The sequence below is a fragment of the Thunnus albacares genome, chromosome 18 (genome assembly GCF_914725855.1).
Source record: "Thunnus albacares chromosome 18, fThuAlb1.1, whole genome shotgun sequence".
Lineage (NCBI taxonomy): Eukaryota > Metazoa > Chordata > Actinopteri > Scombriformes > Scombridae > Thunnus > Thunnus albacares.
Window position 1 is genome coordinate 18034627 of NC_058123.1, and position 13174 is coordinate 18047800.

The 13174-nt window shown below is 42.3% G+C and overlaps 1 protein-coding gene across 5 annotated transcripts in view; it reads right to left on the bottom strand.

Moving 5' to 3' along the window:
* The window catches only part of exd3 (exonuclease 3'-5' domain containing 3), a 46753-nt gene that overhangs the window by 20770 nt on the left and 12809 nt on the right, over window positions 1-13174 (bottom strand). For all 5 annotated transcript variants that reach the window (XM_044333632.1, XM_044333634.1, XM_044333630.1 and 2 more), the window contains 8 exons: window positions 12878-13031; window positions 12513-12711; window positions 12293-12402; window positions 11607-11790; window positions 11240-11412; window positions 10155-10373; window positions 9935-9988; window positions 9676-9807 (listed from right to left, as the gene is read on the bottom strand). In XM_044333632.1, the coding sequence (XP_044189567.1) occupies window positions 9676-9807; window positions 9935-9988; window positions 10155-10373; window positions 11240-11412; window positions 11607-11790; window positions 12293-12402; window positions 12513-12711; window positions 12878-13031 (1225 nt within the window). The remainder of the gene's footprint in view (window positions 1-9675; window positions 9808-9934; window positions 9989-10154; window positions 10374-11239; window positions 11413-11606; window positions 11791-12292; window positions 12403-12512; window positions 12712-12877; window positions 13032-13174) is intronic.

The following is a 13174-nucleotide window of genomic DNA, read 5'->3' on the forward strand; positions in this document are numbered from 1 at the left end:
CACACACACACACACACACACACACACACACATACATACACAAAAACACATGTTGAATGATTTATGCACGTCCACATTTTCACAGGGAAACGTACCACATACACAACACGCACTCAAATGGCATTTTGAGCTATTTTCTCTCTCTGGCATTTTCTTACATCGCGATTGTTTTTAATTTCTCTCTGCTTGCAGACATCCACTTCCTATGCATCCCCTTCTCTTATCTTTTGTTTTGCTCATTCTCCCCCATAATTTCTCATCCTTTCATATCTGTATTGCCTGTGATGTCTACAGTATCAGACCACACACGCACACCACAGAGACACGGAGCGAGCGTGAGAGAGAAATGAGAGATCAGAGTAAAAGTAGCTCAATACAGAGAATAAAGCTATATCACCTATGAGAAACTTTGTGTGTGTGTGCATAAGTGTGTGGGTGTGGGGGACATGGGAAATTACGCACTACTTCATTGTATTGGTGTTTGGAGGAAAAGCCCTATTGAAGCTCTCCCTCCTTCCTTCTCACCTCTCTTCCTCCCTCTCTAACTCTCCTCCCGTTTCCATCCCTCCATCACTTCCTGCTGCATCTTTCACTTGTTTACCACCTTCCTCCATCTCCCAGCGCTGTTTTACCCTTCATATTCCACCTCCTCGCATCCCTCTCTCCAGCTCAACCTGTCACTGTCATGAATTCTCACAATTTCTCTCTCTTCTCTTTTTCCTTCTCTCTGTTTCTCTCAGGCTTTTGGGGAAAGCAGTGACAGGAAGCAGCTTGGCTCTCAGACAATGGAACACATCAAAAAGCAGCACCAGCCTCACCAACTTCACACACACACACACACACACTCACGCACACAGGCACACACACACACACACACACACACACACACACACACACAAACAGAGCAAGACAAACAGGACATTCCAGCTGCCGGCTGCACCGGATTCCTCGCCTTGGCTAATCTGAAACGGAGAGTGAGACTGGGAGTGGAGCGGAGAAGCGAGGCAGGGTGAGAACAGTGGGTGAGGGAGAGCAGGAGAGATGGAGAGAGAGAGAGAGAGAGGGGGGACCAAGCAGAGGGTGAGAAGGAGAAACAGATAAAGAGAGGGAGGGAGTGTGAGAGAGAGAGAGAAATAAATGTTGGGGAGCAAAAAAGGGGAAATTGGAAAAGAGGGGATTAGAGAAGGTGAAGCAATTGCAAAAAAAAAAATTGTGATTTTGAGTTTTTAAACGATAAGTGTTATTGTAGTATACATGTTTTTATACGGTGGTGTCCTCGTGCATGTCTGAGAGGGCGTTTGTGTATAGTGGTAACCAAACACATTTAACAGCATATGATATGATTGGGTTTCTCGCTCAATGTCAACTGAAATTGGCTCCAGCTCACCTGCGACCCTCTAGAGGATAAAAGAGAGGTAAAGAAAATGGATGGATGGATGGATGGAAGGATGATATGATACTGTGAGTACTTACCTGGGGTCAGCAGATGGTAAGAAGCGGGTTGCTAAATGTATTCATTTTGGTTGAAATTAATGTTCTGTACACGGTTCCTGACAAATAAATTAGATTTAAACACAATATAGTTGAATGAACTGATGTCTTGGCATGCATTTAAATAAGGAAGAGTGAATAAAAGACAGGTAGAAGGAGAGAAAATGAGAGTGGAAGCAGATGAAGAGAATGAGGGAAAAAATATAGAAATACTAAGAGCATGTCTACACTGTTGCATACTCTTCAATAAAAAAAAAAAAGGGTTTTTTTTGAGGGTTTGCCACCCACACTAAAAGGCTTTCTTTTAGGTAGTTGGCAAACAAACAAGAGGTTGTTTGAACATATTGTATAGACCGTTTTGACAAACATGGGCGGATACCCACTCAGTCTTCAGGACAGAGCTTAGTTCCTCAGAGTTTCTCTGTAATCACTTATTTTCAGTTTACACATTACACAGTGCAGGTGCACACAATGACCTATATTTCTGTTTCCGGACAAGTTACATGATTGACAGTCATCGATGCTACAAGTTCACCTTGGCTAATTCAACTGAACTGAATTGTTTTATACTCATAAGGGGGTCTTACAAAACAAACAGAAAAATATGTCAATGACAATATCTGTATTGTGTGACTGACTATACTCATATACAAAGTCATCACATTAATAGCTGGAGAAAAAGCAGAAAGCTAGCTGCTTTACACTGCTGCTAAGCCATGTTTGGGAAAGGTTCACAAACTGAAACCCTACACATTAATGTTCTCAAAACAGATGTTCAACCCACAAAACAGAAGCATTATTTAAATATCATTTATATCATTTAAATCATTTCACTTGGAACCTCAAGCGGATGGGTCCGCAAAAGGAAGGAGGCTTTTTTCAAGTGTATCTGTATGACATTAGACATGGTTTAAAGTGATGGGCGAGCGAGGAGAGGTTGATCTGACAGGGTTGTGATGTGAGAAGGAAGCAGATCTATAATTAAATAGTCTGAAAACTACACACACACAATCATCTGCCCCTCCGCAAAAATTTCAAGGTTGCAGCGTATGTGTGAAAGGGGCTCAAGTGGGCAAACCTCAACGGCGCTTGAGTGACTATAAATTCACACACAAGCATGCAGATACACATCATACATGCACCCGCACACACAGGTGTCATTGCATTGCTATGCTATCCTGGGGCCAACTTGACTGTGGGAAAAGAGGGCAGGCATAATTTCTTTAAGAGCAGATGCATGGTGAGTGATGGCTCATCTTCTTCCTTATCTATCTGTGTGTGTGTGCGTGTGTGTGTGTGTGTGCGCCCGCGTATGTGTGCGCCCGTGCGTATATGTGTGTGTCTACTATTGTGTCTGCTCAGGCTGCCATGAGAGTCAACTTCAAAATGAGTCAGGGACACTGAGGGCACATCTCACAAGTTACAAGCTGCAAGTTTTTTCAAGGGGATTTTCAAATGTTTCACACATTTCCAAACATAACTGCCTGCTTCTCACAAATTCTACATTTAACCGCGACAGCGAAACTACAGCAGACCAAGTAACTGTTACAGTACTGTTGCTAAAATATAAATATCTATACTTGATGTACAGTATAAAAAGGTTTTCATAACCATTAAAATAAAGTTTGATCCCCAAAATGTCACATTCTAACAAAACACTTTTTCTTAAAGAAGACTCGGTGTGACAGCTTCACACGATCAATGAAGATCATTATGATAAAAATGTTCACATGTATGCAAACTGCTGAACAACTGTGTTTATATAAGGTTTCAATTTGTGGGTCCTTGATGGTGACATGACAATGATATAATTCTACAAATTTATGTTAGCTAAATAAAAGATTCTGAGAAAGCCATAATTAAAAACTAAGAAATCACTTCCTGACATTTTTCTTTCACGCATATGAAAAGTTTGGTCTCATGTAATGCGTAACAGAGGAACACAGTTCAATTAAATCATTTCATACGAGATTCTGCCTGCATTTGCCAGAATTAAATATATTTTTATATCACAAAAATATCATTGATATTGTTATTTTAACCATATTGCCCAGCCCTATAATTTGCTAATTTCCCTATTATTAATCCAGTACTAATACATCTGTTCTGTATCTAATAAGATTAATCTATAAAATTACCCTTGCATTGGACTTCTTAATTAGTGTGGTGCCACTGTTTCCTCTTTCATTGTCTACTTCATGTTCCAGGGAAGCACTCAAGAATACATCCATATTTCTGATGAAAACCACACATGCGTCAATATTTGACGACGTGAGAATGAGAACAGGTTGGTCGTTTCAGCTCTAACCCCCTATTCCTAACCAAATCACTTCAGGCCTTCCTCAGTAACTCAGTGAGTCAGCTTCTCATTCCAGTGAAAAAGTCATCTCCACATCAAATGTTATCCCCTGAGTAGCCAAGTGAAAGCTAAATATTTGTGGTCCGGTCTTACTTGCTCACTCATTCATAAACTCACACACTGGAGTGACACAACAATCACAATGGCCTTTCCTGGTTTGGCTCCCCAACAGACAGACAGACAGAAAGACAGAAAGACAGACACAGCGACAGCACGTCGCCCTCAAGACAAAAAACAGACAAAGAAGACAGACATACAGGCTGCTCATCAGTCACTCATAAATGCATAACTGTACCCGCTAACAATCAACATGTGTGTATGCCAGAAAGACTTATTGTGAGAGTGACCTCTGTTATGTGCGAGCAACACTTTCTCCCAGTGTGTGTGTGTGTGTTTGTACTTTCTCAAACCGTATGTGTGTGTGTGTGTGTGTGAGTGTAACAGGAGACGCGAAGCCTTCGCCACACACAGTGGGAAATATTTGGGATGGTTTCCCTCGGAATGTCTTGGCGTGCCTATGGAATGCCCCCCTCCTCTCCTCACCGTCTCCTCCTCCCCCTCTCTCGCTGTCGCTCCCTCTCGTCTCCGGAGAGAGGGGAGGGAGAGTGGGAAAACTGGCGGGACGCACGAATCCGACCCCTGTTTTGTCACTGCGCAGAAAAAGGTACATGCACAGAAACGGCGCATGAATGCAGACGGAGCCGCTGGGTTTAAATGCTTCGTGTAGGTTTGTGAATCTGTGACGTCGTGTGTTTGAATTTCACAGCTTTGTGTTTGACCTCAGTGTGACACTAAACATGTTTGTGGTTATCAAAAACAACAATGCGAATATGACTTAAGGTGTGAGAATATACTGCGCGAGTCTATAAAAAGGATCTTCTGTTTTCTACTGGATTTCTAAAACATCCTGAAAGTGACTAACCCTATTACACTCATACACTCACACATGCACGAATATACACAACACATACACACGGGCAGTGAAGGGTAACTTTAAACGTGTCTCAACCTCTCACATTCCTCCTGTTTCTCAGCCCGCGGCTCTCTTTGTAGATCAAAGGACAGACAACAAGTCTTTCTATTGCCTCGCCCTCCTCCACCCCTCCTCTTCCTTCAATGCCATCTTTCTCAGACACTCTCTCTTCCTCTCTCTCTCTCTCTTCCTCACTCAGCAAACACTCATCTCACTTGCACACGAGCTGATTATTTCTGACTTTCTCACACAATCTCTGTAATAACGTCTCAGCTAATCCATGCTATTTTTAATGTCTTTCTCCTTATCGCTGACTCGCTTGCTTGCGCTGTCGTTCCTTTTTTCTCTCTGACTTCTTACCTCCCTGCCATCACCTCTGTTCTCACTTCTCTCCCTCCCTCCCTCCGTCCGTCTCTCCCCCTTTCCTCTCCCTTACACCCCCCCCCCCACCCCCCCACCCCCCCACCCCCCCACCAATCTCTCCCACCCCTCCCTCTCACGGTGTGGCGGTTCCTGTTGCTCTTGTTTTCACTTCCCCAGTAGTCTGGTGCGTGGGAACCAGCGTTTCTGCTGCAATAGTGTCTACGACTGAGTGTGTGTGCATCTGTGACCGAGCCTGTGTGCCCTCAACTGCTGTGCGCGTGTGTTTAAAAAGGTGCTGAGGAGGCTGTGTGTTTGTCTGAGTATGATAGTGCCCGTATATGTTGGTCAGTTATGGGTTTTAAATGTGTATGCGTATCACTGTATATGAGTGAGTATGTGTGTTTGGTTGGCTTCATGTCTATCTCTTAGGCAATCTCTGCTATCTCAACATGTCTATAAATGGCCAGTATGGGACATCTGATGGAACTACGCAACCCAACGGAAGTGTGTGTGTGTGTGTATATGTGTGCATGCATGTGTGTCCGGAAAGTATAGACGCAGCAGGCATTAGCGGTAAGGATAGGATACAGCTGAATAAGGAAACTGTAATGGACCAATCACCAACTCCACCCTCTTACCCAACCCTTTGCAGGAATCCAGAGATGAAATTTTGTTAAATGCTGTGACATGTGTCAACATCCTGACACAGTAAAACTTTATCTATCTGAACACGTTATGAGACACATTCATATATTGAGAATACACTATCAATAAATGTTGTATTTTAAAAACGCATCATCATTTTAAAACGAAAAACAATATTTATCGGAAAGATCGATATCAAAACATATCTACTGTATGTTCACATCCTGTAGTTTTCATTTGTGCCAGAGGAGAGTGACAAATGATTCTTCTGTGTTGATAAATTAAATGAAGCTAAACATACAGTCATGTAGAACTGTGCTATTTGAATAACAATGGTTTTAACTTCTAAATGACTTGTGGAGGAAGCAAGCGTTCGTTTCTGCTTGTGGAGTTTGATAGTTATCACATATACAACTAAAATAAGCATAAACATTGCTCCAGTTTGGATAAGCGACTTACATACAGAACATAGATGAAAATAAAACAATGTAGTTTTCTTAATATACATAATAATTTAGAGGATACAGCCGGTTTTGACCTACCTAGTACACACACACACACACACAATACTTGTAAGCAGGATCAGATTATTGTTGGTTTGGCTCTGCACATGAGATTTGTTGACAATAAGAAAAATGTAGAAAATTGCCAGCCTTATCCTTTAATGGCATTGTTGATTAATTATTTGATAAATCAGCCACACTGTGTTTAATCTCTAAATTCTCCCGCCTACTTTTTTTTCCCCCTCATCACTGAATGTATTTCTACTGGTTATCTAGTTGGTCCTGTGTTGTACCCCTCTGCCATGACAAAAATCACATTCTCCTACAAACACACTCGAGGTTAAAGTTAACACTGTTCTGCCTCATTTAGAATAGATCAGATTAGTGTGAATCATCATAAAAGCATGTCATGCAGTGTCCTTTTTTTTTTTTTTAATCATCTCTTCATTGTACAAGCATGCAGACGAGGACACCCAGACACAAGAGCCCCTTCTACATCTCCCTTCCCCTCTTGGGGTCTCCATGGTGGACACACATTCCTATGCCTCTAAAATCTCTGTGTGGCCTATTGATACACAGAGACAAACATTAACCCTTTCCCTGCGCAATCTTTACACACACACACACCTACACAAGACTGTGGTTAATCTCCTCTTCTGTCTTTTTTTTTTTTTTTTTTTTTTTAACTTCTCTTTCCTCATGGCATTCATCTGTAGTGTATGTGCATGAGGGAGAAGCAGAGAGAGACAAAGGGAGAGAAACTAACCCATCCATTGCTAATCAGAGAGCTTTACAATCAGATAACAAAGGGGTTAACTTCGCCTGGGTGGGCCGTGGAGCAGCCCCCGGGGTGAAAAACTCTCTCTCTCGCTCTCTCTGACACACACACACACACACACACACACACACAGTCGTGTTTCCATCACTTCAGAGGACATCACATTGACTTACATTCATGTCCTCGAGATTTATCCTAACCTTAACCATAACCACCACATGCCTAACCCTAACCTTAACATAACCCTAAACTAACCTTAACTTTAAACCAAGTCTTCACCCTAAAATATATGATTTACATTAAGGGGACTTGCTTTTTGTCCCCATGAGGGAGGCGAGTCCCCACAGCATGACTGTGTAAACAGATTCATGTCCCCACAACATGAGGAATACCTGGACCACACACACACACACACACACACACCTTCATTTGGTATTAACTAGTATTCTACTTAACAGTAATCAATTTTAATATGAACTGCATAGTAAAGACATTTATTGTCTGTCTTAAATAACATTTTAGATAAAAATTTTTGAAAATATTTAATTCCAGAAAATGATTAATTAGGCTAAGGAGGAGATACAACCTCAACCAGAGATTACTCACATCGTAGGACAGTATTTTTCTCAGGTCAGTATATAAACTCATGGGAAAGATGTGCGTGAGAGCTGTTACTAGTGGTGTGAAACACTAAATTATTTTAGAGGTCACATTTGGGCTTCCTTTGGCCATAATATGTCATAGTAACCTCCCCTTGAAGTGGTGTTAGGAGTGACCCATAAATAGGGACGGTAGGTGGATGACCATTTGGCCTCTGGTCATCAGGCAGGTTTTTTTTTAGGGTGCTTGTGTGTGTTTGTGTCATCAGCAGCAGCATCAAGGTGGTCCAGGGTGTCTACATTTTTGGTCTGAAACAATTGCACCCAGTGGTGTATCTTGACACATTTGGGGCCCCCTACTAAGAGCGGGCCAGAACACCCAAGCTTAGAAACTGCCCCGCACACACCACCACCGCCACACACACACACACAAACACAAACATAGCCACTGTAGCACACACAGGTTTCCCTAAACAGCCACCCACGGAGATTTCTACAGGTCAGGTGCAGTAAATAAAATGTTTATTGGTGGCAACTGCCATCGAAAATCTTTTCAAGGCTTCGCAGAATCATGGGAATGAGAACAATGCAGTGTAAAGCACCTTTATGTCTGTGTGTATCAATATTTCTGTGACTGACGAAAGAAGAACACGATACTGAGGGTATTTCTGAGGAAACATATAAATGAAAAATATCCTGTTTCGCTTCTCCTCCCAGTTCAACTCTGTTCCATCCTGGTTCCCTTCTGGTGGTTACATTACCTTTCAACTCCTGGTGTTACATTGCACGGTGATAAAAATTTTGAAAAAAAAAATTGAATAGCTCATGTTTACTTCTCCTCATCCATCCATCTACATCTACGCCCACTTTCCTTCTTCCCTGCCACAAACTCCAACTCCTCCCGGGGCATACGGAGGCATTCCCAGGCCAGATGGGATATGCAATCCCTCTACCGTCTCCTGGGTCAGCCCCGGGGTCTCCTCCCACTTGGACATACCTCCACAGGGAGGCAACCAGAAGGGATACTAATTAGATGGCCTGAGTTGGCTACCTTCAATGCGAACGTGCAGCATTTCAACTTTAATCTCCTTCCGAACGTCTGAGCTCCTCATCCCTGTCAGTAAAGGTGAGCCTAATTTGGCTGCTTGTATCTGCAATCTCATTCTTTCAGCTATTGTCTCCACATTGCACACAACACCCACATCACTGTCAATGCCATACCAATCTGCCTGCCAATCTCTCACTCCATCTTAACATCACTAGTGAACAGGACCCAAAGACGCAGTCACATAGAGGTGAAAACATGCTCTCCCTCTGGGCAAAACTGGAGAAGAGTTTGGTTTCAAGAGTTTGGTTCTGGAGCCAATGCTGAACATAGAGGTAAATCAAACCATATGAGGTTTCTGTAGCTTCACCTCCTGCACTAGCTTCTGCTCCTTCCTCAACAGAGAGGTGACATTCCACCACCATAAAGTCAGTTTTTGTAGCCAGAGTTAAGCATGTAAAAAGCACCATTTTTGCATTTCTGCTTTTAAAAAAGTACCTCTTCTCCATTTTCCCCTCACTATTTATTAATTTCTTCCCCTTTCATTCAGTCTTACACAATAAACCACAGCCACCACAAGCTTGGTTCTCATAATTCAGGAAGCTAACCAGTTCAGCAGTGTTTATTAACCACAGAAATATTGCCTGAGTATTCATGTTTCTTGCACTTCTCACTGAGATAGGACATCAAACTTTTCCTTCTTCTTTCTCATTTAAAGTTGCTGAGAGTAAAGCCTCAGCTAAATTCCTGAAATATTAATGTGGTGCCTGGTATGTAACATGATGGTATCGTTGTGTAATTGTACGCATGTAATCTGTCAATCTGCTATTTTAGTGAGCAGGCTGACACAGAACCGATGCTGACATTTATACACGGTTAATTTTACAAATACTTTCAGAACCAGCATAAACTTTCCTACCTGGCAGCGGCTGAATATATCGCTGGGAGTGGGCTGGACATTGAAGTGTTTGAGGACTCGAACGGCCTGGTCTCTGGCCTTTTCTGAACAGTCTAGGGACAGACAGCGACCCTCACCCACCTGGGACCGCAACTACATGGAGAGACACACAGACACCGAATGAATACATGTGAACAATAAACACACACATATAATACATCATGGGTTTGTAGGTTGATATTTGTTCATAAGTTCACTCTGGCATGCGTGTATTACTTACACTTTGGTATGGTTGTCCACATGTGAGTATGACTCGACCTTCGGCTTGTGCTAACTGACACACGACACATTAACATCAGAACAAAAAGACACATGAAATAAATGCGATTGTGAGCTCTCTATGTGTAGTACTGGCTGAGTCTGTGTTTGGTTCTTTCATGTGTTTATTGTCCTTGTATAAAGAGATGAGTGTATGTCTTCAGCTAAGACTGTTAACTCACCTTTGCCGCTTTTCTGTGATCATCAGTGTTCTCCAACATGACCACATCGACTCCTAAACAGCGCAGGTACCTCCCGAGCCCTTGTAGCATGTTGTCACACACCACCCGCAACTGCTGGGGGGGCAGAGCGGGGGAGTCCTCTGAGGGCTTCTTGCCACACAGGAGGCCTTTCTCTGTGTCAGAGTGAGGGGGACTGAGCCTTTGAGCCCCCTGACATTCCTAAATGGACAGAGACAATAATGTGATACTTAACTGATCCCCACAGGGGGATTTTCTTTTCACTTGCACCGCAGTGCAGGGGAGGTCAAAGCACAGGGTGAGCTATACAACCGCACCCCTGGAGCTGATAGGAACTGCCGAAGTGTCTTGGTCAAACACGCATTGTCCCTCCCTGCAGGCTGGATGCTCAAACCAAGGTTCTGCAGTTGAAGGTTTTCCCGTATTGTGTCACTCAGAAGCTCACAGGACTAAAAATTGTATTAGCATAATAGTTAGCTGCTGTTGTTGGATCATCGTGCTCAGAAATGTGCAAGAAAAATACTAAAATTTGGCTAAATTTTTGACTTGCAGTTGAGTGCCTTTTATTAAAAATACCATTCTGACACAAAGGCTCTCTCTAAAGTTACCAGCCTGTTTCCTCAGGTTCCTTGTTTGTTCATAGCAAAGTCCCACAGGAAAGTGTTTGTACAGAAATATTTCTGATAAAGTGAAGTAATAGTATGTAGGTCTGAGAGGAGAACCATATTACACTTTTCAGAGACAAACATGAACATGTCAAGTTCAGGTCAAGAACAGGTCAAGTAGTAAATGGATTCTAGCTTCAACAATTTCTTATCTTATTAATGAAATTTCCTTCTCCTGATTTCAACATATCTGTCTCTATCTGTCCAAAAAAAAAAAAAAAAGAGAACAAAAGAGAGTCAGTTTTCCTGAGCTATGTGTCTTTTGTGTGTTGACCCTCCAGGAAACTTGCCATTTTCATTTATTTAATCATCACATCCTAGACTTCAAACCGTTTGGTATCCATGACAACCTTATAAAAATAAGTAAACAAACACTGTAAATAACAGCAATTGACCCCTGACCTCTTTGCCATGGGCCTGTTTCATTTGCATTGCCCGTTTATCCTTCTGCTTCTTCTCTCTGCCCTTCTCTGATTGGCTTGAAGAGATGCTGCGCAGGTCCGCTGGCAGCCCAAACCATGCTGGGTTGCTGGAAAGGACAGAGTAAACATCCAGCAAACAGTAGGCATCTGCCACTGGAAGGAGGTTGAGGAACGAGAGAGAGAAAGAAAGAGGAAAGAGGGGAGGGGGGGGTAGGTGTGGGGGTGGGAATTTATTGGTTTGCAGTTCGTCAGGGGATAACAAAATAATCTGTGATATTCTATAGTGAAAAGAACAGCGGCCATCTGTCTCTCTGTCATTGTGTGTCTGCGCATGCATAATACTTTACCTGCATATCTAATTTGGCTGATGCGTAGCGGCCGCTTCTCCCAGTTGGACATCTGCTCTGTCTTGTCCAGGGGCCTTCCCAGGACCTGTTGTACCAGCAGACTGAGGCCTTTCTCTGCAGAGCCCTCTCCGACCAGCACCTCCTTAGGGCCATTTTGAGTCCTTTTGACCTTACCGCGCTGGATCTGTGTAAGGCATCACAGAGTTTATATATAATCCTTTCACAGAGAGACAACATAGCTTCAAACTCAGCGGCTTCATTCGTTTTAAAGTAATGTAGAATTTTAACAATGCAAAGCTTCAAGCAAAACATTTTTACACTTTTAAATAGTCACTCCCATCTACTGTCCTGCCACAACATACTGTTTCAACCGGGCATTTCATGTGATCTTCAAAAATATATCTTTATTTTCAGTTAAATGTCATAATAAGTATAAAATAAAAATGTTACAGGAATTTTAAAATAGAAATGTGAGACCATCTCTCAGGTACCAGTTTCTGCTTTTTTGAAAATGTACTGAAATATAGAAATAACTAAGCTATCAAAAAAAACTGCATTTGTAGAAACATTATACCCCTACTAATAAAGAAAGAATGATACTCTCATGGTTCCTCTTTAGCCCACATGCCAGATTTGATTTTCAAACGTATTTATATGAAATTATGTCAATGACAGGATAATGTTACCTTTTGGTGTATACTAAGAAGATCAAGCACCCCCTCCATCTTCAGTGGCTCCTCTAAAAATTGGTGCCAGGTGGCCAAGAGACACTTGAGATCTCCGGCCATACCATAACCTGAATGAGGAAAAAAAAAAAAAAGAGAAATAGGGGAGACAGAAGCATAAGTAGAAATGCCGCGGATAAATCTGACTTAATTTTTGCCTGGTGTCTGGTGCACTGCTTACCCAGTTTAATGATGTTTCGTGTAGAGAAAAAGCTCCTGATGAAGCTAATAGTGTCTGGGTGTTGACACAATCCGTTTGCACAGAGGTCTAACAAGAAAACCTGGTCAAAAACTGCAAGCTGTATCAGAGCAACTCTCTGAGTTGAGATACAGCCAAACGTAGGCTGCCACTCCATGTCAACTCCCACTACGCCACCGTCCTAAGGAAGATTAAAGACAGAGGATGATAAGACAGCAGCAAAAATACAGAGTTTTCAATAGTGCCTGCCCCTCCTTTATAAAGATTTTCACTATAGTTGATTTAAACTTTTTTTTTTTTAATCAAGGAGGTGACATTCATTTTTGCTAGCATTTACTTCTCTGTACCTTGAGCACAATATTTCGACATCTCTGAAGAGCTTCCGGCGTGTCCACAAAGTGAATCTTGTCTTTGGTGATTGGCACCTGGTAGAACTTCTGACAGTGAGACTCAGACGGCGTCCACTCCTCGGTTTGCGCTGAATCACTCAGGTGTACTTGTCTGAACGGAGGCAGCAAATGTGTGTGTTTTTGTGAGTGGGCATGTTGAAAGAGACACAGAGTGAAAAAAGAGGCAACATAAAATCAATGAATGCAGAATGAGAGTGGATAGATGACTAGAAAAACATCATACATCACATATTA